Source organism: Bos grunniens, chromosome 12, assembly GCF_055505025.1.
Source record: "Bos grunniens cultivar Pamir isolate PY7600 chromosome 12, Bosgru_T2T1.0, whole genome shotgun sequence".
In the NCBI taxonomy this organism is placed as follows: Eukaryota; Metazoa; Chordata; class Mammalia; order Artiodactyla; family Bovidae; genus Bos; species Bos grunniens.
In genome coordinates this window covers 74484750-74507603 of record NC_141176.1, presented here as the reverse complement: position 1 = coordinate 74507603, position 22854 = coordinate 74484750, and the positions used below count along the sequence as shown (strand labels likewise).

At 42.4% G+C, this 22854-nt stretch overlaps 1 protein-coding gene across 1 annotated transcript in view; it reads right to left on the bottom strand.

Annotated features, from left to right (window-relative positions):
* Positions 1-22854, bottom strand: part of LOC147361910 (ATP-binding cassette sub-family C member 4-like) — a 173905-nt gene that overhangs the window by 113272 nt on the left and 37779 nt on the right. The window contains 4 exon segments of the mRNA XM_086330240.1: positions 8-102; positions 11331-11522; positions 15488-15577; positions 17624-17725. Of these exon segments, the coding sequence (XP_086186366.1) occupies positions 8-102; positions 11331-11522; positions 15488-15577; positions 17624-17725 (479 nt within the window).

Genomic DNA, 22854 nt, shown 5'->3' with positions numbered 1-22854 from the left:
CATTTACCTGGCGAGGCTGACCCGGGCTTTCTGTCCTTCACTCAGCGGGGTTCCTCTTTCTCCTATTTCAGTTAGATCTCCTTCCTCCAAAAGCTGTAAATCCTATACAGATAGAAAAGGGGGAAAATATATAAAATGTGTTCTACTACCTTCTTACACTTTTAGCATTAGTTCCTCACACAAGTATTTGATTAACGTGCATACATGCTCAAGCTGCTAAGTCATATTGAACTCTTTGTCACCTCATGGACTAGGGCTGGTCAGGCTCCTCTGTCCATGGGATTCTCCAGGCAATGACACTGTAGTGGTTTGCTGTTTCCTCCTCCAGGAGATCTTCCTGACCCAGGGATCAAATCAATGTCTCCTGTGTCTCCTGCACTGGCAGGTGGAATCTTTCCCACCAAGCTACCTGGGAAGCTACAGCAGTGGGTATAAGTCAGAGTAACTAAACTGTGACCTTGAACATTAAAAAAAAGAAAAAAAAACACCTCTCAGTGTTTTTCATTTGTTTTCATTCTGTAGTTTTGCACAGCATCTATGCGTTTGACCATTTTAACAGATATTTACTGAGGACCTACTGTATGACAGGCATTGCTCTGGGCACAATGAACTCAGCTGTGAAGAAACAAAGCTCCTAGAGTTTCTTTCCATGATGGAAGACAGATGATATGGAAAATTAACCTGAGCACAAGTACTGAGGAGAGGAAGGAAAAGGAAGCCGGCTCAGGGGGATAGAGAGTGAAGAGGGAAATGAGTACACACTGGTGGGGGAGGGCTCTGCTCAGAGGGGGTGTGAGCAGATCTGGGAGGGGAGGGGCTCAGGCAGACCTGGAGAGGCTGCTCCTCAAAGAGGGAGGGGCGAGTGCAGGGGCCACAGGGAGATGCCCAAGGGGTTCAGGACGAGGAGGCAGGAGAGCAGAGTGAGAATGAGGGGAGTGAGGGCAGAGACAGAACAGGAGGAGCCTGGGGGCACTCCAGTAACAGGAGGAGGGCGATAGACCTGGTTTGAGGTTTTAAGAAATCACTCCTGTGCATTACAGAAAACAGACAGTAAGTGGGGAAGGGTGAGGGTGGATGCAAATGAGGAGGCTCCCAGAATAATCGAGGTGAGAGATGACTGTGGTCAGGACCAGAGTGAGAGCAGTGGGAATGGAGAGATGGGGTCACACTCCAGGCACATGTTGAAGGCGGAGCCAAAGGACCTGCTGACAGGATGGGTGTGGCTGTAAGAGAAGAGGAGATTGTGATGTTTGGGGTGAGGAAGGGGAAGGACAGGGTCTTCATTTACTGAGTTAGGGAAGGTGGTGGATGCAGGTTTAGGGAACTTCGTTCATGGACAACCTGAGATGACCTCCCAGTGGTGTCATGTTGCAGTTGTGCATGCAGGTGTGAAAGTCTGTGCTAGACACACAGGTGTGAGAGCTGGTGGCCCAGGCTGGTGAAGGCACAGGACTTGTTTTTATCAAGGAATGAGTGTCTCTTAAAAAGGCAGTTTGCTGATCTCTGCCTCAGCTTCCCACTTTCAGAGAAGGGATAACACCTGACCCAAGTCTTCACAGTAATACTTAAAGTAAGTGACAGATAAGGCCTGTACAAAAAATGGGAGCAGAAAGAGCAAGCTGGGCAGGAAAATCAAAAGGAAAGAAATGGTGTGCTCAAGGGACACCCAGCAGATCAGCTGGATTAAGCAGATGCTTGTCTGTGAAAGCAGGAAAAACTCAAAACTAAGAAGGAAATAAAGTTGTAACTTGAGGATTTGGGAATCAGAATATTGGAAATAAAAGCAAAAAAAAAAACAAATGGGACCTAACTAAACTTAAAAGCTTCTGCACAACAAAGGAAACTATAAGCAAGGTGAAAAGACAGCCTTCAGAATGGGAGAAAATAATAGCAAATGAAACAACTGACAAACAACTAATCTCAAAAATATACAAGCAACTCCTACAGCTCAATTCCAGAAAAATAAACGACCCAATCAAAAAATGGGCCAAAGAACTAAATAGACATTTCTCCAAAGAAGACATACAGATGGCTAACAAACACATGAAAAGATGCTCAACATCATTCATTATCAGAGAAATGCAAATCAAAACCACTATGAGGTATCATTTCATGCCAGACAGAATGGCTGCTATCCAAAAATCTACAAGCAATAAATGCTGGAGAGGGTGTGGAGAAAAGGGAACCCTCTTACACTGTTGGTGGGAATGCAAACTAGTACAGTCACTATGGAGAACAGTGTGGAGATTCCTTACAAGTCTGGAAATAGAACTGCCTTTTGACCCAGCAATCCCACTGCTGGGCATACACACTGAGGAAAGCATAATTGAAAGAGACACGTGTACCCCAATGTTCATCGCAGCACTGTTTACAATAGCCAGGGCATGGAAGCAACCTAGATGTCCATCAGCAGATGAATGGATAAGAAAGCTCTGGTACATATACACAATGGAGTATTATTACTCAGCCATTAAAAAGAATACATTTGAATCAGTTCTAATGAGGTGGATGAAACTGGAGCCTATTATACAAAGTGAAGTAAGCCAGAAAGAAAAACACCAATACAGTATACTAACGCATATATATGGAATTTAGAAAGATGGTAATCATAACCCTGTATACGAGACTGCAAAAGAGACACAGATGTATAGAACAGTCTTTTGGACTCTGTCGGAGAGGGAGAGGTAGAGGATGATTTGGGAGAATGGCATTGAAACGTATAATATCATCTATGAAATGAGTCACCAGTCCAGGTTCAATGCACGATACTGGATGCTTGGGGCTGGTGCACTGGGACGACTCAGAGGGATGGTATGGGGAGGGAGGAGGGAGGAGGGTTCAGGATGGGGAACACGTGTATACCTGTGGTGGATTCATGTTGATATACGGCAAAACCAATACAATATTGTAAAGTTAAAAAATAAAATAAAAAACAAAAACAAAGTTATATTTGAATATCATTTAAGAAGTTAATAGACAAATCAGCCTATTTTCCCCAGAGTACCATGGGGCAAAAAAAAGAATAGATGACGAGAACATTCCCAAAATGACAAGATAGAAATCAGGCTAAGTAGTTGTTCACTCATTTAGTTGTGTCTGACTCTTTGTGATCCCAAGGAATGGAGCACTCCAGGCTTCCTTGTCCTTTGCCATCTCCTGGAGCTTGTTCAAACTCACGCCCACTGAGTCACTGATGGCATCCAACCATCTCGTCCTTTGTCATCCCCTTCTCCTCCTGCATTCAATCTTTTTCACCATCAGGGTCTTTCCTAATGAGTTGGTTCTTCCCATCAGGTGGTCAAAACACTGGAGCTTCAGCATCAGTCCTTTCAATTAATATTCAGGATTGATTTCCTTTATGATTGATTGCTTTGATCTCCTTGCAGTCCAAGGGACTCTCAAGTGTCTTCTCCAACACCACAGTTCAAAAGCATCTGTTCTTCTGCACTCAGCTTTCTTTATGGTCCAACTCTCACATCCATACATGACTGCTAGAAAAATCATAGCTTTGACTATATGGACCTTTGTTAGTAAAGTAATGGCTCTGCCTTTTAATATGCTCTCTAGGTTTATCATAGTTTTTCTCCCAAGGAGCAAACATTTTAATTTCATGACTGCAGTCACCATCTACGGTGATATTGGAGCTCAAGAAAATAAAGTCTGTCACTCTTTCCATTGTTTCGCCATCTATTGCCATGAAGTGGTGGAACCAGATGCCACGATCTTAGTTTTTTGAATGTTGAGTTTTTTGTTTTTTGTTTTTTTTTAGTTTTAAGCCAACTTTATTACTCTCCTCTTTCACCTTCATCAAGAGGCTCTTTAGTTCCCCTTCGCTTTCTGTTATAAGGGTGGTGTCATCTGCATATCTGAGATTATTGATATTTCTTCCAGCAATCTTTATTCCAGCTTGTGCTTCATCCTGTCTGGCATTTCACATGGTGTACTCTTAGCAGGGTGACAATATATAGCTTTGATGTACTCCTTTCCCAATTTGGAGTCAGTCTGTTGTTCCATGTCCAGTTCTAGCTGTTGCTTCTTGATGTCCATGCAGGTTTTGTAGGTGGCCGGTAAGGTGGTCTGGTATTCCCATCTCTTTTAGGAATTTTCCACCCTTTGTTGTGATCCATATAGTGAAAGGCTTTATCATATCAAGGAAGAAGAAGTAGATGCTTTTTTGGAATTATCTTGCTTTTTCTATTATCCAACAGATGTTGGGAATTTGATCTCTGGTTCCTTTGCCTTAGACTTAAGTCACATGGTATTATATTAGAAGTCTTAGGTTGCCTATAATTGTCAATTGGCACATTCTGTCATAGACAGAGTTTGGAGTTTTTATCACTAAACTCCTCAGGCATCAACCTAGGATTCATTGCAGTACTTTTCTGCAGATGAAGCCCTCACTTCTCTGTATCTACTGTACCAAATCTGGGGAGAAAGCAAGTAGCTCACTGGTGCCACCATGACAAACAAGTCCTTTAATCTCCCTAAGTCTCATTTTCCTCTTCTATAGAATGTGCTGCAGAAACCAGAGTCACTGAACTCAAGAATGCTGTGAGAATCTAAAGGTGGGTGTAAACACCTCCACAAATGAGAAAACGACATGAGTTGATTATAACTTGCTGTTGGTGACTGATTCCTATTTTCTCACCAAGCCAACAGTAGGGCCCTGTTTACAGTATGAATCATAACATACAAAGCATATGACCACAATGGAAGAAAGAGACTCCATTGTAACCCTCCCTGACAACCACAAAAACACAGACACACACAGGTTCTTCACTCACTCAAATCTTAATAGAGGGGCATCTGATGAAAGGCAGCAAATGTTCTGTTGTGATAATTTATAATTACCTCACATTCTTTCTTTCTTGAGCTCAGAAACTAATACCATCTCTTGCTTTGTGTTTTCATTGAAAAAAAAAAAAAATGAGCTTTGTGTTAAGTTCTCAGCCTCATGCACACACATAGAATTGCTTGGCCTCTCTTTCACTGTTCACAGTCCTTGCAAACTGTTCTGCTTAGTTTTTCTGCTTTGATTTCATGTTGTTCAAATGGTTTTCATCTTAAAAAAGCACCACATTGTAATACAGCAATCTTAACCACATTCTAGAAAAAGCACTCACAGCCTCTCTTTCCAGGACATGAGAAACTATCTCTGAGTCTGGTAGTAACACGTCGAGTGTGTTGTTGACTCTGCAAATTATATATGAACAAGCCACCAAGGGGGAAAACGTTTTGGAGGATTTGAAGTAAAAGCAAGTACAGTGGATTTCTCAGCTGCCACATTCTGATTAGATCAAAGGGGAAAAGCCAGAGTTGGGCATATATTACATTTCCTTCCGCTGACAGGAAAGTGTTCTTATTCGTATTTGTTACCTCTAAGTTAGGTAAGTAAGTAAGTGCTAGTCAGTCGAGTCCATTTATGTGATCCCATGGACTATAGCCTACCAGGCTCCTCTGTCCATGGACTTCTCCAGGCAAGAATACTGGAATGGGTTCTCATTTTCTTCTCCAGGGGATCTTTCCAACCCAGGGAGTAAACCTAGGTCTTCCTGCATTGCAGACAGATTCTTTACTGTCTGAGCCACCAGGGAAGCCCCCAGGTTTAACCAATTCTCACTGAACAGCAGACACACACACTAGAAGCAAACTAGGAAATGGTGATGCTGGTTTGATGCCATCCGTCCAGAAGCACATCAAGGGCCCTTCAGCAATGGTGGACACTTAGAGTAGAAGCACCACGGAGCAGACTGCTGAAATGGTTAACATGGGCTGGACACGAGGCCCTTGCAGAGGAGGGCTGGACTCTAGAGTCAAACAGCAGGAGGCCTCCTTCCTTCACAGCTTTTCTTCCTTGTGGAATCGCCCCTCCTCTCACGGCCTGTCAGCATCCTGCCCATCTTTCCAGGTCATCCCAAGCACACTCTCCCATGGAACCATCCTGGACTCGTCTCTCTTCCTGCTGGTTCTGTTTACATCTCTCATTTCTCGTGAAGGACCCGTCTTATTCTGCTCCATCATTTGTACACGTGCACATGGCTTCTCATAGCTCTTGGTGGGTAAGATCTGTGCAGTAAGCTCTGTTCTGGAACCTGAGATTCACAGTAAGTGTTGGCCCCATTTCACAGATGAAGAAACTGAGAAACTCAGACAACATCACTGGTCTGAGGGCGGTCAGCTTTTAAACAGAAGAGCTGGAATCTGAATGAGTTCATGTCAGTTCAGAGTCTTCTGCTCTTTCACATCATGCTGCTCAGGTGGTGACTGAAGGTACATTTGAAATGAAGACAGCACTTAAGTAATTCAAGACTTGAAGGCCTCTACACTTAGACATGTGTCAATAAACTTACTATCCTATGGCCAAGTAAGTGATCTATGTGGAAAAATATTAAACTAGAATTTATCAATTTAATACCTTTAAATATGTGTTCACTAAACATTTTCAAAAAACTTAAAGATAACATGGAGACAAATGTTGCACACAATATTGCTTATATTATTGTAACAGAATATTATTATTGTTGATTTATATAATGTACTGTGTGTAGAGCACCTATAGAAATACCAACTCAAACAATGGAAGTTAATACTCAAATACCTTCTGTCTCACATGTCACATTTTATGGATGTAATTTTACCAGAAACTGACTGAGCTCATAATTAAAAACTAATTTATTTTCAAAACCATTCTAATACTTACAGAGTGCTTGTTATGTCCTTAGCAAGCAGGTGCTTTAAAATCACAAGCACATTTCATCCCCAAAACAACATAATGAGGTTGATAGTTTTATTATCTTCATTTTACAGATGAAGTAACAGTCTTGTAAGGATCAAACAGTCAAAACCACACACCTGATCAGCAGAGAAACTGGGACTCAATTCCTGAACCTTCGGACTCCTAGACTGTGGAGTTGATGTCATCAACCTGAATTGATACTGCCAGTGTGATTACTTCATGTCTCACTATTTTGTTACAGAAAGTTTTCAGCTCAATGAACTTAAATGATTACCTCAATCAGATCTAGTATAATACATCTAGTTGTTTTTAACATATGTTATATAAAAAATGTTGCTTTTAGAAAGACAGTAATGACGATCTTACATGCAAGGCAGCAAAGGAGACTAATGTAAAGAAAAAGACTTTTGGACTCAGTGGAAGAAGGTGAAAGTGGGATGATTTGAGAGAATAGCTTGAAACATATACATTAACACAAGTAAAATAGATGACCAGTGCAAGTTTGATGCATGAAGTAGGGCACCCAAAGTCAATACTCTGGAACAACCCAGAGGGATAGGGTGGGTAGAGAGGTGGGAGGTGGGTTCAGGATGGGGGAGATACATATACCCGTGGCAAATTCATGTTGATGTATGGCAAAAATCATCAAAATATTGTAATAATCCTCCAATTAAAATAAATAACATTTTAATAAATAAATAGATGTTGCTTTTTTATGGCTTTTCCTCCAGGATTTGGGGGAGGTGAGAGTAAGGAGAATGATAAGGAGAAATCTTTATTATATTTATATGGATGTATAGATGGATGGAGAGAAAAAGGTTAGAAATAGCAACAATGGCCAGCACTTACTGAAACCCTGGTTTGTTTACATTTCACAGGCATTTTCTGTAATTTATACAGTTATCCCCCCTCCCCCATTTAATAAGAAAGGAAACTGAGACAAACACCTGGAGTCACTACCCAGGACTGTTTCTCTCCAAAGGCCAAGCCTTTTCTACCGCACTGTCTATGCCATCTCTGTGTCTACAGGACACCAGTATTTCCTGTGCCTGCCTTATGTCCATCCACTGAGACCTGGTATCCAAAAGGAGATAAGCAGATGCACTCATAACTTACTAATTCCCAGGTATCATAAACACCTTGTTAACCTCTTGTTAATCAGAGTCATAGATGACATTTCAGAGCAGCAACAAAACCCTCTGACCCAATGTCCTCATTTTACTGCAGACATGTCAGAGGTCCAGGCAGGTAACAGGACATGTCCAGAGTGACAGCAGGCAAGTGATGAACCCGGGGCCAGAACTCTCCTCTCCGCTACTTCTCCATGCTGGGCCTCCCTTCCTGCCAAGGAGGGAATGGGCACAAGGGATCCCAACTTCATGTCCCAACTATGCAGCAGAACGTGAGAGCAGTCCATGTTTATAGACGTCAAATCATGTACAGAAGAACTGCTGTGCATCCCAGTCCTGCAGGGTCCATTCCATCAAAGTCTTGCTGCACACATGCCCCATTGGGTGAAGCCCCAGAACACTGCCCACATTAGAGGTCCAGTCACCCCATGAGCCTGGGGCAAAGCATTGGTCCCAAGGATCTGAACTCGAGCTACAAATGTAGAGATGATGTGTCTCATCTGTCCCAGTCTCAGTTTTACTAACTGTAAAATGAAGATGGGAATATTGAAGATAATCATAAAGAATGAATAACTCATAAACCTTTTTAGGTGTGTGCATGCACATGTGTGAAAGGCAGAAAAATGATTTGCACGTGGACTCTGAATTAATGGGAGCTACTGTTCTCACTGTTCTGCATTTGCTTTCCCTTCTTATATGGTATATGCTGTTAAGTCCCTTCAGTTGTACCTGACTCTGTGCGACCCCATAGACGGCGGCCCATCAGTCTCCCCTGTCCCTGGGATTCTCCAGGCAAGAACCCACTGGAGTGGATTGCCATTGCCTTCTCCATATATAGTATCTAGACCATTTAATAAAAATCTAGCTCATTCCTGCTAACCTGACATCATTTCTGCAAATGTACAGTCACCCATGAACAAGAACCTGAAGTAAAGAAGCGAGCCCATTAAACAAGCAGTTCTGTATGTCCACATCATTGTGAAATGCTGCTCACCTGATGCAGGGCTTCCCAGGTGGTGCTGGTGGTAAAGAACCCACCCACCAATGCAGGAGACAGAGACTCGGGTTTGATCCCTGGGTTGGGAGGAATCCCTGGGTTGGGAGGATTCCCTGGGTAGGGAAATGGCAACCCACTCCAGTGTTCTTGCCTGGAGAATCCCATGGACAGAGGAGTCTGGCAGGCTACAGTTCATAGGGCCACAGAGCTGGACACAACTGAAGTGATTTAGCATGAACACACACACCTGATGCAATCTATGATGTTCAAGCCCTTGTTCCAGGAGAATCACGATTTCCTCACAAAGCAGGTCTGGAGCCTTCAATACCACACCTTTAAAAATCTGTCCCTGTCTTTTCCTCACAGTACAAAAGAGAAGTCAGATGTCCAGACTGCACTGAAGAGACCCCAGGGGGAGACCTTTAATGATATTATTCACTGGTTTCTTACAACCCAAGAGAGTAACATAGTATTTAACATTATTTACTCTTTTTCCTTGCTTTTTGTCAATTGTATTCTCCTATCACTTAAGTTTAGGTCTCATCGTTTACTCAGTAATCTTATTTAATTCCCAAAATACAGTTAAACCTTTCGTCTTACCATTCTCTGTGAAACTCAATGCCGTTTCTGAAAACCATCTCCCTCAGTGAAATGACCCAGTATTACAAAGAAATTTTAAACCATTCCCGTTTCCTTAAATAATAAATTACAAATCAAAAATGAAGTGGTGAGAGAACCTCACAGACTAAACGGGACCAAGGAGGCATCAGCCAAGTGCAGGGGGCAGACCTTGTGTGGATTCCAACAGTGGTGAAGATTGCTCAGTGAGATGGTCAGCAGCAGGTAAACACAGACTGGCAGGTGGGTGATACTCAGGAATTTGAGGTATTTTTCAGATGAAATAAAGTAGTGATTTTTTTCCCCAAAGCTTTCCTATCTTTTACAGAAAAATAATGAAATGTTTACAGATGAATTGATCTGAGGTCTAGGATCGGCTCCACAATACTCGGGTTGGGGTGGGGCTGGCAGGGGTAGAGATGCAGCAAGACTTGCCACCAGCTGATTCTGGGTGAAGCTGGGGGTGGGTACATGAGGGTTCATTACACCATGCTCTCTTTTTTGTAAATATTTATAACTTTCCATTAAAAAATGTTGAAAGTGAATGAAAACTTCACAGAATGAAACAATTCCCCTTCAGATAATGTATTCTGTGTTACTAACCTATAAGAATTAAAATGACAGCATATATAAATACATATGCTTATTTATGCAAGCCTTCTGATTTATCTGGAGAAGGCAATGGCACCCCACTCCAATACTGTTGCCTGGAAAACCCCATGGATGGAGGAGCCTGGTAGGCTGCAGTCCATGGGGTCGCTAAGAGTCGGACACGCCTGAGCAACTTCACTTTCACTTTCCACTTTCATGAATTGGAGAAGGAAATGGAAACCCACTCCAGTGTTCTTGCCTGGAGAATCCCAGGGACGGAGAAGCCTGGTAGGCTACAGTCCATGGGGTCATACAGAGTCAGACACGACTGAAGTGACTTAGCAGCAGCAGCAGCAGCAGCAGCAGCTGATTTATCCAGAAGACCAACTTAAATGTTAAGCAACATTCAAAAATCTATAACTTTTAACAAACCTTGTAGTGTAAACCACTATCATAGGGAACCCTCTTACACTGTTGGTGGGAATGCAAACTAGTACAGTCACTATGGAGAACACTGGAGATTCCTTAAAAAACTGCAAATAGAACTGCCTTATGACCCAGCAATCCCACTGCTGGGCATACACACCAAGGAAACCTGAATTGAAAGAGACACGTGTACCCCAATGTTCATCGCAGCACTGTTTATAATAGCCAGGACATGGAAGCAACCTAGATGTCCATCAGCAGATGAATGGATAAGAAAGCTGTGGTACAGATACACAATGGAGTGTTACTCAGCCATTAAAAAGAATACATTTGAATCAGTTCTAATGAGATGGATGAAACTGGAGCCTATTATACAGAGTGAAGTAAACCAGAAAGAAAAATACCAATAAATGCATATATATGGAATTTAGAAAGATAGTAACGATAACCCTAAAAGCAAGACAGCAAAAGAGACACAGATGTATAGAACAGTCTTTTGGACTCTGTGGGAGAGGGAGAGGGTGGGATGATTTGGGAGAAAGACATTGAAACATGTATAATATCATATATGAAACGAATCACGAGTCCAGGTTCGATGCATGATACTGGTTGCTTGGCGCTGGTGCACTGAGATGACCCAGAGGGATGGTATGGGGAGGGAGGTGGGAGGGGGGTTCGGGATGGTGAACACGTGAATACCTGTGGCAGATTTATGTTGATGTATTGCAAAACCAATACAATATTGTAAATTAATTAACATCCAATTAAAATAAATAAATTTATATTAAAAAAATTAAATTCAAGTATATGCAACTCAGAAGTCACTACTCACCTTTTCCAAAGCACAAGCCCTTATTACTTCTTCATATCTGTCTTCTTTATATTTCTTCCCAAATAAAATGTTACTCTTTACAGTCCCTGGAAACACCCAGGGCTGCTGAGAAACATATGCGATCCTCCCGTGCACGCTGACCTGTCCCTGGCTCGGGGGCAGCTCCCCCAGCAGAGCGTTTAGCAGTGACGACTGAAACAGATGGCAACACACACACATGAACAGGGTGCACTCAGGGTGGAAGACGCCCCGCAGCACAGCTGACCCACCCTGGCTCTTGATACGTGATAGAACCCTTTCCTTCAACAGGATAAAGTACAGCCCTCAAAGTTGAGACCAAAAGAAAAAAAAAGTGAAAATAACACTAACAGTCAATGAAAATGACTGATAAGGAATATATTAATAGTATAAACAATCTACTCTGCCCGAGTATCCCCCCAGGTGAAATTCTACTCAGCAAAGAATAATTGAGAATGTTTAACATCCTTCTCTCAGAGAAGGCAATGGCAACCCACTCCAGTACTCTTGCCTGAAAAACCCCATGGACGGAGGAGCCTGGTAGGCTGCAGTCCATGGATTCACTAAGAGTCGGACATGACTGAGTGACTTCACTTTCACTTTTCACTTTCATGCGTTGGAGAAGGAAATGGCAACCCACTCCAGTGTTCTTGCCTGGAGAATCCCAGGGAAGGGGGAGACTGGTGGGCTGCCGTCTATGATGTCGCACAGATTTGGACACGACTGAAGCAACTTAGCAGCAGTAGCAGCAGCAGCAACATCCTTCTCTAGCAGAACCCAGCAGGATGTGTATTTGATATATCTGATGTTCAGTGCAATTGTTCCTGCATCTGGTATCCTTTACTTGACAAACACTTGTTTTTAAAAAGCTATGTGTGAAGAACATAGCCAACTGAAAGAACTCTCAAGTAAGTTGTGTCTGCAGAGCAAAAGTCCATGACAGAGGAAATCAGCACCCTTTCATGTACACATCCCACATTTTAAAAAATAATTGTATTTATTTTTAGTTCTTTTATCTTTTTCATTTATTTTTTTACAATGTTGTGTCGGTTTCTGCCATACCACAATTCTGATTTTGTTTATTTTTGCTTGCACTGGGTCATCACTGCAGTGCATGGGATGTTTCTTGTTGAGGCTCTAGTGGGTAGGCTTCAGCAGTTGTGGCCCGTGGGCTCAGTTGTTGCACCTCCAGGCCCCAGAGCAGAGGCCCAACAGTTGTGGTGCCCGGAATTAGTTGCTCCACAACTGGGAGGTGGGAACTTCCCAGACCAGGGACCGAACCTGTGTCTCCTGCATTAGCAGGGGATTATTTTACCACAGAGCCACCAGGGAAGCCCACATCCCACATTAGGTTTCTGTATTTTGTTGTTTCAGACCAAGTGTATGCACACCTTTCCTTTCAATCTTCAACATCACACAGATGTGGCGTGTGTGTATCCACACCATCAGAGTGCTCATGACACTGGGCTGAAATAACATGTCTGCATATCTGTCTCGCCCCACAACCTGATTGCCTCTGAAAGGCAGAGAGTCAGGGTCTTGCTCACTTCTGTACCTTTATCTCCAGCACATGGCTGCACATTCACTGCACATGCACTGATGGGATCATGTCAAGTCATAGGAGGAAATGCTCAAAGCTTCTGGGAAGAGTCTTTATGATCTCCAGATATCCTGGAAGGGCCACTAAGATGAAAAGAAGCCCCCATTGTCTCTGTCTATCCTGAACAGTATCAGCTCAGTTGCTCAGTCATGTCTGACTCTTTGTAACCCCATGAACCACAGCACATCAGCCTGCCTGTCCATCACCAACTCCCAGAGTTTACCCAAACTGATGTCCATTTAGTTGGTGATGCCCTCCAACCATCTCATCCTCTGTCACCCCCTTCTCCTCCTGTCTTAAATCTTTCCCAGCATCAGGGTCTTTTCCAATGAGTCAGCTCTTCCCATCAGGTGGCCAAAGTATTGGCGTTTCAGCTTCAATATCAGTCCTTCCGATGAACACCCAGGACTGATCTCCTTTCAGATGGACTAGTTGGACCTCTTTGCAGTCCAAGGGACTGTCAAGAGTCTTCTCCAACACCACAGTTCAAAAACATCAATTCTTCAGCGCTCAGCTTTCTTTATAGTCCAACTCCCACATCCATACATGACCACTGGAAAAACCACAGCCTTGACTAAATGGACTTTTGTTGACAAAGTAATGTCTCTGCTTTTTAATCTGCTGTCTAGGTTGGTCATAATTTTCTTACCAAGGAGTAAGCATCTTTTAATTTTATGGCTGCAATCACCATCTGCAGTGATTTTAGAGCCCCCCAAAATAAAGTCAGCCACTGTTTCCACTGTTTCCCCATCTATTTCCCATGAAGTGATGGTACTGGATGCTATGATCTTAGTTTTCTGAATGTTGAGCTTTAAGCCAAATTTTCACTCTCCTCTTTCACTTTCATCAAGAAGATCTTTAGTTCTTCTTCACTTTCTGCCATAAGGGTGGTGTCATCTGCATATCTGAGGTTATTGATATTTCTGCCATCAATCTTGATTCCAGCTTGTGCTTCTTCCAGCCCAATGTTTCTCATGATGTACTCTGCATGCAAGTTAAATAAGCAGGATGACAATATACAGCCTTGAAGTACTCCTTTTCTGATTTGGAACCAGTCTGTTGTTCCATGTCCAGTTCTAACTGTTGCTTCCTGACCTGAACAGGTTTCTCAGGAGGCTGGTCAGGTGGTCTGGTATTCCCATCTCTTGATGAATTTTCCACAGCTTATTGTGATCCACACAGTAAAAGGCTTTGGCATAGTCAATAAAGCAGAAGTAGATATTTTTCTGGAACTCTCTTGCTTTTTTGATGATCCAGCAGATGTTGGCAATTTGATCTCTGTTTCCTCTGCCTTTTCTAAAACCAGCTTGAACATCTGGAAGTTCACGGTTCATGTATTGCTGAAGCCTGGCTTGGAGAATTGGGAGCATTACTTTACTAGCGTGTGAGATCAATGCAATTGTGTGGTAGTTTGAGCATTCTTTGGCATTGCCTTTCTTTTGGATTGGAATGAAAACTGACCTTTTCCAGTCCTGTGGCCACTGCTGAGACTTCCAAATTTGCTGACATATTGAGTGCAGCACTTTCACAGCATCATCTTTTAGGATTTGAAAGAGCTCAACTGGAATTCCAAAACCACCACTAGCTTTATTCATAATAATGCTTCCTAAGGCCCACTTGACTTCACATTCCATTATGTCTGGCTCTAGGTGAGTGATCACACCATCGTGATTATCTGGATCATGATCTTTTATGTACAGTTCTTCTGTGTATTCTTGCCATCTCTTCTTAATATCTCCTGTTTCTGTTAGATCCCTACCATTTCTGTCCTTTATTGTGCCCATCTTTGAATGAAATGTTCCCTTGGTATCTCTAATTTTCTTGAAGAGATTTCTATTCTTTCCCATTGTATTGTTTTCCTCTATTTGTTTGCATTGATTGCTGAGGAAGGCTTTCTTATCTCTCCTTGCTATTCTTTGGAACTCTGCATTCACATGGGTATCTTTCCTTTTCTCCTTTGTTTTTTGCTTCTCTTGTTTTCACAGCTATTTGTAAGGCCTCCTCAGACAGCCATTTTGCTGTTTTTGCATTTCTTTTTCTTGGGGATGGTCTTGATCCCTGTCTCCTGTACAAAGTCACGAACCTCCATCCATAGTTCATCAGGCACTCTGTCAGATCTAGTCCCTTAAATCTATTTCTCACTTCCCTTCCACTTCCATAAGAGATTTGATTTAGGTCATACCTGAATGGTCTATTGGTTTCCCCCACTTTCTTCAATTTAAATCTGATTTTATTTAATTTAATCCAGAACAGCTGTCACATAAATAATTTCCTTCACTGAGACATCCAAATACCACACAGGCAGTTCTTAACTGGGAAATGGGAAGCACCAAGAACAGAAAGATAGTGTACGTTTATCCTGATTTATTTCACCATGAAACATTATTGTAAAATGAATGTTCCATGAACACACCTAGAGAGACACTGTTCTAGATACACTCAATTCAAACTGAGTCACACACAGATCTGGGCTCTATTCTGAGAATTTAACATGAGCTGTGGTGTTGCATCAAGCTGACAAAAGACATCATTAACTTACCTTTCCTGCTCCCACAGGTCCGACCACAGCTAACAGTTCACCAGGTCTGACAGTAAAGGAAAGTCCTTGTAGGGTTGGGTTCTCTGATGCCTACAAATTAAAGCTTTTAATTTAATTTACCCATTTTAATAAAGTAACACAATTTTTTTTAGAAAGTGGAAAATATAACAACAATCAACATAATTGATATGCAAAATATAACCCACATTTTTCTCTTTCCTATTTTAAGATACTGTGTCCTGGAGACCTCTTCATCAAATTTCATCTCTTTGGGGATTTGAGGTAGCTTTAGCTCACTTTAGGAAGTTTCCTTCTTTTTTCCAACTACCACACAATTGCACTCATTTCATGTGCTAGCAAAGTATTGCTCAAAATTCTTCAAGCTAGGCTTCAGCAGTATGTAAACTGAGAACTTTCAGATGTATAAGCTGGATATAGAAAAGGCAGAGGAACCAGATATCAAATTGCCGACATCTGTTGGATCACAGAAAAGCAAGGTAATTCCAGAAAAACATCTACTTCTGCTTCATTGATTAAAGCCTTTGACTGTGTGGATCACAACAAACTGTGGAAAATTCTTCTAGAGATGGGAATACCAGACCACCTTACTTGCCTCCTGAGAAACCTGAATGCAGGTCAAGAAGCAACAGTTAGAACTGGACATGCAACAACAGACTGGTTCAAAATCAGGAAAGGAGTACGTCAAAGCTGTATATGGTTGCCCTACTTGTTTAACTTTTATACAGATTACATGATGCAAAATGGCTAGATGATCACAAAATGGAATCTAGAATTCTGATAGAATATCAATAATCTCAAACATAAAGATGCTGCCACTTAATGACAGAGAATGAAAAGGAACTAAAGAGCCTCTTGATTAAGGTGAAAGAGGAAAGTGAAAAAGAGTGAATGTTGGCTTAAAACTCAACATTAGAATAACTAAGATCATGGTGTCTGGTCCCATCACTTCATAGCAAATAGAAAGTGGAAACAGTAACAGATTTTATTTCCTTGTGCTCCAAAATCACTTCAGACCGTGACTGCAGCCATGAAATTCAAAGATGCTTGCTCCTTGGCACAAGAGCTATGACAAACCTAGACTGTGTATTAAAAAGCAAAGACATTACTTTGCTGATAAAGGCCCATCTAGTCAAAGCTATGGTTTTTCCCATAGTCATGTATGGATGTGAGAGTTTTCACCATAAAGAAGGCCGAGCACTGAAGAATTGATGCTTTTGAACTGCGGTGTTAGAGAAGACTCTTGAGAGTCCCTTGAACAGCAAGGAGATCAAACAAGTCAATCCTAAAGGAAATCAATCTTGCATATTCATTGGAAGGACTGATGCTGAAGCTGAAACTCTAATACTTCGGCCACCTGATGCGAAGAGTAGACTCATTAGAAAAGACCCTGATGCTGGGAAAGACTGAAGGCAGGAGAAGAAGGGGACAACAGAAGATGAGATGGTTATATGGCATCACTGACTTGATGGACATGAGTTTGAGCAAGCTCCTGGAGTTGGTGATGCACAAGGGAGTCTGGCATGCTGAAGTTTATGGAGTCACACAGATTTGGACATGACTGAGTGACTGAACAACAACAACAACAGAAATTCTGGAGTAGGTATCCATCCCCATGGACAGAGGGGCCTGGTGGGCTACAGTCCATGGGGTCACAAAGACTCAGAGACAAGTGAAGCAACTGACACTTCATACTTCATCTCAAAATATTAGATCTGGGTTTTCAAGAGAAGCTATTTGTGCTCTAATCTTTTGTTTAAGGTGATCTTATTGTATAGCACAGGGAATTATATTTAATACTCTGTAATAAAACATGATGAAAAATACACTAAAAATTAAAATAAGAATTTATATACTTTAAGTTCAACATGTGCTAATACACTGAAAGCTCTCTTGAAAATGAGAAAAAGAGTAACATGTCAAATGCCTCAGGCTGATTTTACACTTAATCTCCATTCATTGCAAACCTCATCCCTGATTCTGATAATTTTTAGAATATATTCTAAGTAAGTGAGCAAGTCACATTTTACAGTATATGTAAAATCTCAAAATTCTCCAATAAATCTATGTCACAGTTATCTTTTAGCAGTCATAATTTTGGAAAGCAAAGTTTCTTACCTTTTCCCAAGAAGCTGTAAAAGCTTGCACATCCACGATCGTTTTACCATCTGATGGCAGCAGAGGGTAGCACTGTGTTATCTCATCAAGTAACAAAAAGTTCTACAGAAAAAAAGCAAAACATAGATTGTTTATACTGCAAGAACAAAGCACAAACAAAACAACTGCTTCTCTGGAATTGGCAATAAAAAGTTTTATACCTATCATTTATACCTACCTATCATTTTACATGGGGAATGCAATGGCACCCCACTCCAGTACTCTTGCCTGGAAAATCCCATGGATGGAGGAGCCTGGTAGGCTGCAGTCCATGGGGTCGTTAAGAGTCGGACACAACTGAGCGACTTCATTTCACTTTTCACTTTCATGAATTAGAGAAGGCAATGGCAACCCACTCCAGTGTTCTTGCCTGGAGAATCCCAGGGACGGGGGAGCCTGGTGGGCTGCCATCTATGGGGTCGCACAGAGTCGGACACAACTGAAGCGACTTAGCAGCAGTAGCAGCATCATTTTACAACTGTATTTTATTAGGTCTTGGTTCACATGAGAAATATTACATAGTATATAGTATGTAATATATCATTATTATATGTACAACTAAGTATATAATAGAGTATAGCATATATATATATATATATATATATATATATATAACATAGCATATACACACATATATAGAGTATGTATGTGTGTGTGTCTGTGTATCTCTGTGTTTGTATAAAATAAATAAATAAGAATTCCTGGCCATGAGGCTATCTTTGTTACTTTCTCAACAAGTGTACTGGTTCCTCCCTAAGAAGAAAATATGGCTTCAAACTCTAATACATTTAGAAACTGGACATTTTTATTGTTTTACTTTTGTGTTACCAACAATAAACAGGTGAGCAGGTAGGAAATTATTTCATAAATACTAACTGAATCCCACCACGTGCCAAGCACCATGCAACACTGCTAGAACACAGAGAGGAAGGCCGTCAGGAAGCAGGTGGCACAGGACAGGCTGGGAACACAAGACCAGCGACAGAGACTCCGAGTGCAAACCCTGTACACTCTGCTTTCCCCCTCGTGTGTGTCAATACCACATCACTGCTCGTCATTAACTATTACTAAGTCATCATTCTAAAAAGAAAACCGTGTTAAGTTTCTATGTCTTAAAAAATATTTCACAAGCATCTTTTCACAATCACTGCCTCTTCTTAGTCAACGCCCTTTTTCCTCCACAGCAGGAATGGCTGCACCTCTCACGTCTTGTTATCTTCTACACCACTTTGCAACTAACTGATGCACTACTACTACTAAGGCACTTCAGTCGTGTCCGGCTCTGTGCGACCCCATAGACAGCAGCCCACCAGGCTCCCCCACCCCTGGGATTCTCCAGGCAAGAACACTGGAGTGGGTTGCCATTTTCTTCTCCAATGCATGAAAGTGAAAAGCGAAAGGGAAGTCGCTCAGTTGTGTCCAACCCTCAGCAACCCCATGGACGGCAGGCTTCCAGGCTCCTCCGTCCATGGGATTTTCCAGGCAAGAATACTGGAGTAGGGTGCCATTGCCTTCTCTGAAGTGATGCACAGTAGTTGAATAAAACAAAATCTTATAAATTGCTACAAAGCTGACAAACACATACAAGAAAATTCCCTCTTGCCTTGCAAATGCTAGGTATAATTTAATGAGAAAAGCTAGAGCAATAGAGAAATTGAACAAATAACTTAGACCACTCCCACTCCCCAAGGTCCCCAAAACTGTGAACAAGAGGCAGAGACTGCTGATTGTCCTTGAAATCTGCTCTTGTTCTTCTGAGGTAACAAACCCTGGATTTTAACTGCATGTGGCAGCCTGGAAGGAGGCCCTCCCTCTGTCTCGAGGCTCCCGAGCAGACAGGAGCAGCCACGTGACTAAATCCAGGGCTGTGGAGAGTGACAGCAACCAGGACCTTCCTCCATACCAGCCTGGGCCTTGGGGGCTGCCAGCCGGGTCAAGGTCACATGCAGTGGAGTAACATAAGAGAGAAAGAGTCTGGGTCCCAACATCACAGAGGTTCACACTAACCATGGGACTTGTTATGGGGAGAGTTGTATCACCACGTAAAAGATACATCCTAACCCCAGTTAGCTCAAAATGTGACTTTATTTGGAAATTTAGTTGTTGGAAATGTAATCAATTAAAGTGAGATCACAGTGGAGTAGGGTGGGCCCTGAATCCAATATGACTGGAGTCCTTATGAGAAATGCAAAGACAGACAGACACACAAAAAACAGCTACCTGATGGTGGAGACAGAGGCTGGGGTGACGGCTTTAAAGCCAAGGAATATCAAGTTTTGCCTGCAACCACTCAGAGCTAGCAGAGGCAAGAAAGGATGCTCCCTTATCGGATTCAGAGGGATCCTGACTGCTGATAGCTTGATTTCAGACTTCTAGCCTCCAGGACTGGGAAACAAAACATTCCTGTGGTTTTAAGCCACATGTTTTATGGTACTTTGTATCCGCAGCCCCAGGAAATCCATACAGAGCCTCACAAGGATTCTTGAATGAGAGAAAAACAAATGACCCCTGTAAACAGCTTTAGCATGGGTACCTCTGGGACCCACAGGTAAACCAAATCCTAACCCATATGGGGAAAAACTGAAACAAGCATGTGAGGATGTTTGAGAAAGAAAATGACACATAAATAGTAATCTACTACCTTAAACATCTTGACACCCTATCTATCGTGCCTCAGAGTCATAAATGTGATTGCAAACTTCTACTTAAAAAGAACTGGTCAAAACTGAATGTGAAAACCCTTGTGCAGGAAAAGAAAGACAGGATCCTTGCATTTCTGTCAAATATCAGCTGGTGGAAGATGCTTTCATTCATTCCTTCCTCCACTCATCCCAGCTCACTGAGAACCTAACACTGAGCACAGTGACTCCTACTTGCCCGGAGCCCATGTCCACCAGGAGGCAGGATGGACGGAGACTGGTATGAGGACACGTTTGCAGGCTTTCAACCACCACAGCCTGAGTTCTCTCTCCCTACCACCATTGCCTGTTCTGACACAATTCATCCCTCTCCCAACTCTCTTTTCCTCTTGAAACAACATAATTTCAGAATCTCACTCACTATTAGTTATTTCAATAATGCAACTTTTCTTTTGCTGGTTCCTTCCCCAGTCCTCCCCAACATCACTGACCCCACCCCAAGACACTCCCTTCTGATCTCCTTACAGCCCCTCAAAGAGTGTCCACCAGCTTAACACCCCACCCCCTCCCCCCGCCCGCCACCCCAGTGGCTCACCTGCACCTAAGTCCATGCTCCCCAGGTGGCCTCTGCCTGGACACCCTGAGTACTGACCCCACCCACCCTTCTGGTCCATCTCAAATACTAACCCTACTGAAACCAGCTCAGCACATCCCCAGCTGGCACTGCCCTCCCTACCTCTGAATCCCCTGAGGAATACTAAGTCACACAGAGGGGAGACACTACATCATTCGTGTGCTTTTACAGTCCCAACTCCAGCTAAGACCTAGCCTTGCACAGTCAGCCCATCGACGGCATCAGCTAAAGGAAGGAACAGACTGCATGGCTGTTCAAACCATCCAACCACTGACTGCATGGCTACAGCCTTACAGAGTCTAAGCTGACACAGCAACAAGCAAAAGGTGATGAGACAGGCTGGGACCTGGGACCCTCTACCGGAGTGCTTGAATCTGGACAAACGTCTCCCTGAGCAACAAAATACAAAGAAATCCTAAGAGACTAAACACACCTGCACACATGCAAAGGCAATCACGAACAATAAGATACAAAAACATCACAAGCCAACTGGCATTTCTGAGCTGCTGGGAGCAAAGCAGAGAACTGTGCACGATCTTGGCACATGGCACCTACAAGACAGGGGTCAGACCACATAAGTCACTCCTGTGGCTCAAACCACCAATCCTCCCCTACCCTCACCCCACTTAAGGAACCAGCCCACTCTTCTCAAAGCGTCAACGGGGCATCAGTTTCTTGTTTTCATACTTTGTGCTGTAGCACAAGCCTCAGTGAAGCCTTGCTTGAATTTCTTGTCTGGCCTATCATCAACTTCCATTGATTAAAAAGACCGAGGGCCCTGGAGAGTAATGCATATGTTATATATCTGGTCTAGACAGAATCAAATTCCAGTTTCAGCTTAAGCATGTAACCAAGACATCAATACTCAATCTGTATACATTAGAATAGAAACACCACACTTTCAAACAAAAAATAAAGAAAAGGAAAAGTATGCCTTATGTGAAGAAATAAATTTATTGAGCACCTGTCCACAAACAATACCTCTGAGGTGAACAGATGTCACAGTCTTCCAAGGGTTAAATGAGACCCCATTCAACACATGATCAGCTTGTAAAGGCACCAGAAGTGCTGGCTGGATTTTTCCCCAAGACTCAGTCTGATGAAAAAGCTGAAATTAAATGGCCAGTAGAGCCATGAATTGCAGACTCAGAACAGGTTATGCAGGGAAGTTGATACTACCAAAAAGACTAACTTGCTTATAGCTGGTAATGGAAAACAACCTCAGAGACCGATTGTTACTAGATGTTAAAGTTACTGAAGACTTTCAATGAGTGTTTTGCAATCCTATTGGAGTCATCCAAGGCCAGGACCATGGGTCCCCCTTCCTTACTTAGAGAAAAATAGAGAGAGTTCTTGGGCTTATGAGGTCATAATAAATCATTCATTTTTACATAGCTGATTTAATCTTCATTTTAAACAGAAATACTTGAGCACCTACTGTGTGCCAGGCCATTGTGTGACTACTTAGGGACATTTAGTTTATTTACCCCTGACTACTTAGGGACATTTAGTTTAAAAGAGTAGACAGTAAGTATGGTCAGAGTTACAAGTTTGAAAGGAAGAGGGCAGCTAGAGACAGGCTTAGACACTAAGTAAAATAATGACAGGAATAAAAATGTAGAGATCAGAAATCAACAAAAAAACATCTTTTGGAGGAAAGATTCCAGTCTTTAAGCACAGAGAACTAAGTGAATCTGAGGCCACTCTTTCTGCCCACGGAACAGGGACTTCTCAGCAAGTTCCTCCCCTCCCAGACCAGAGAGGAATCCTAGTCACCCCAGGACTGTGCACAGTCACTGCCTAGTCATTCCAGTCAGCACAGCAGATGCATCTGTTCGCTTCTCCTGCTTTTAGACATTTTAATCATCCTGCAGCCACCACTGCATGTCAAAAGCCAGTGCTGCTGCTATTTATACTAC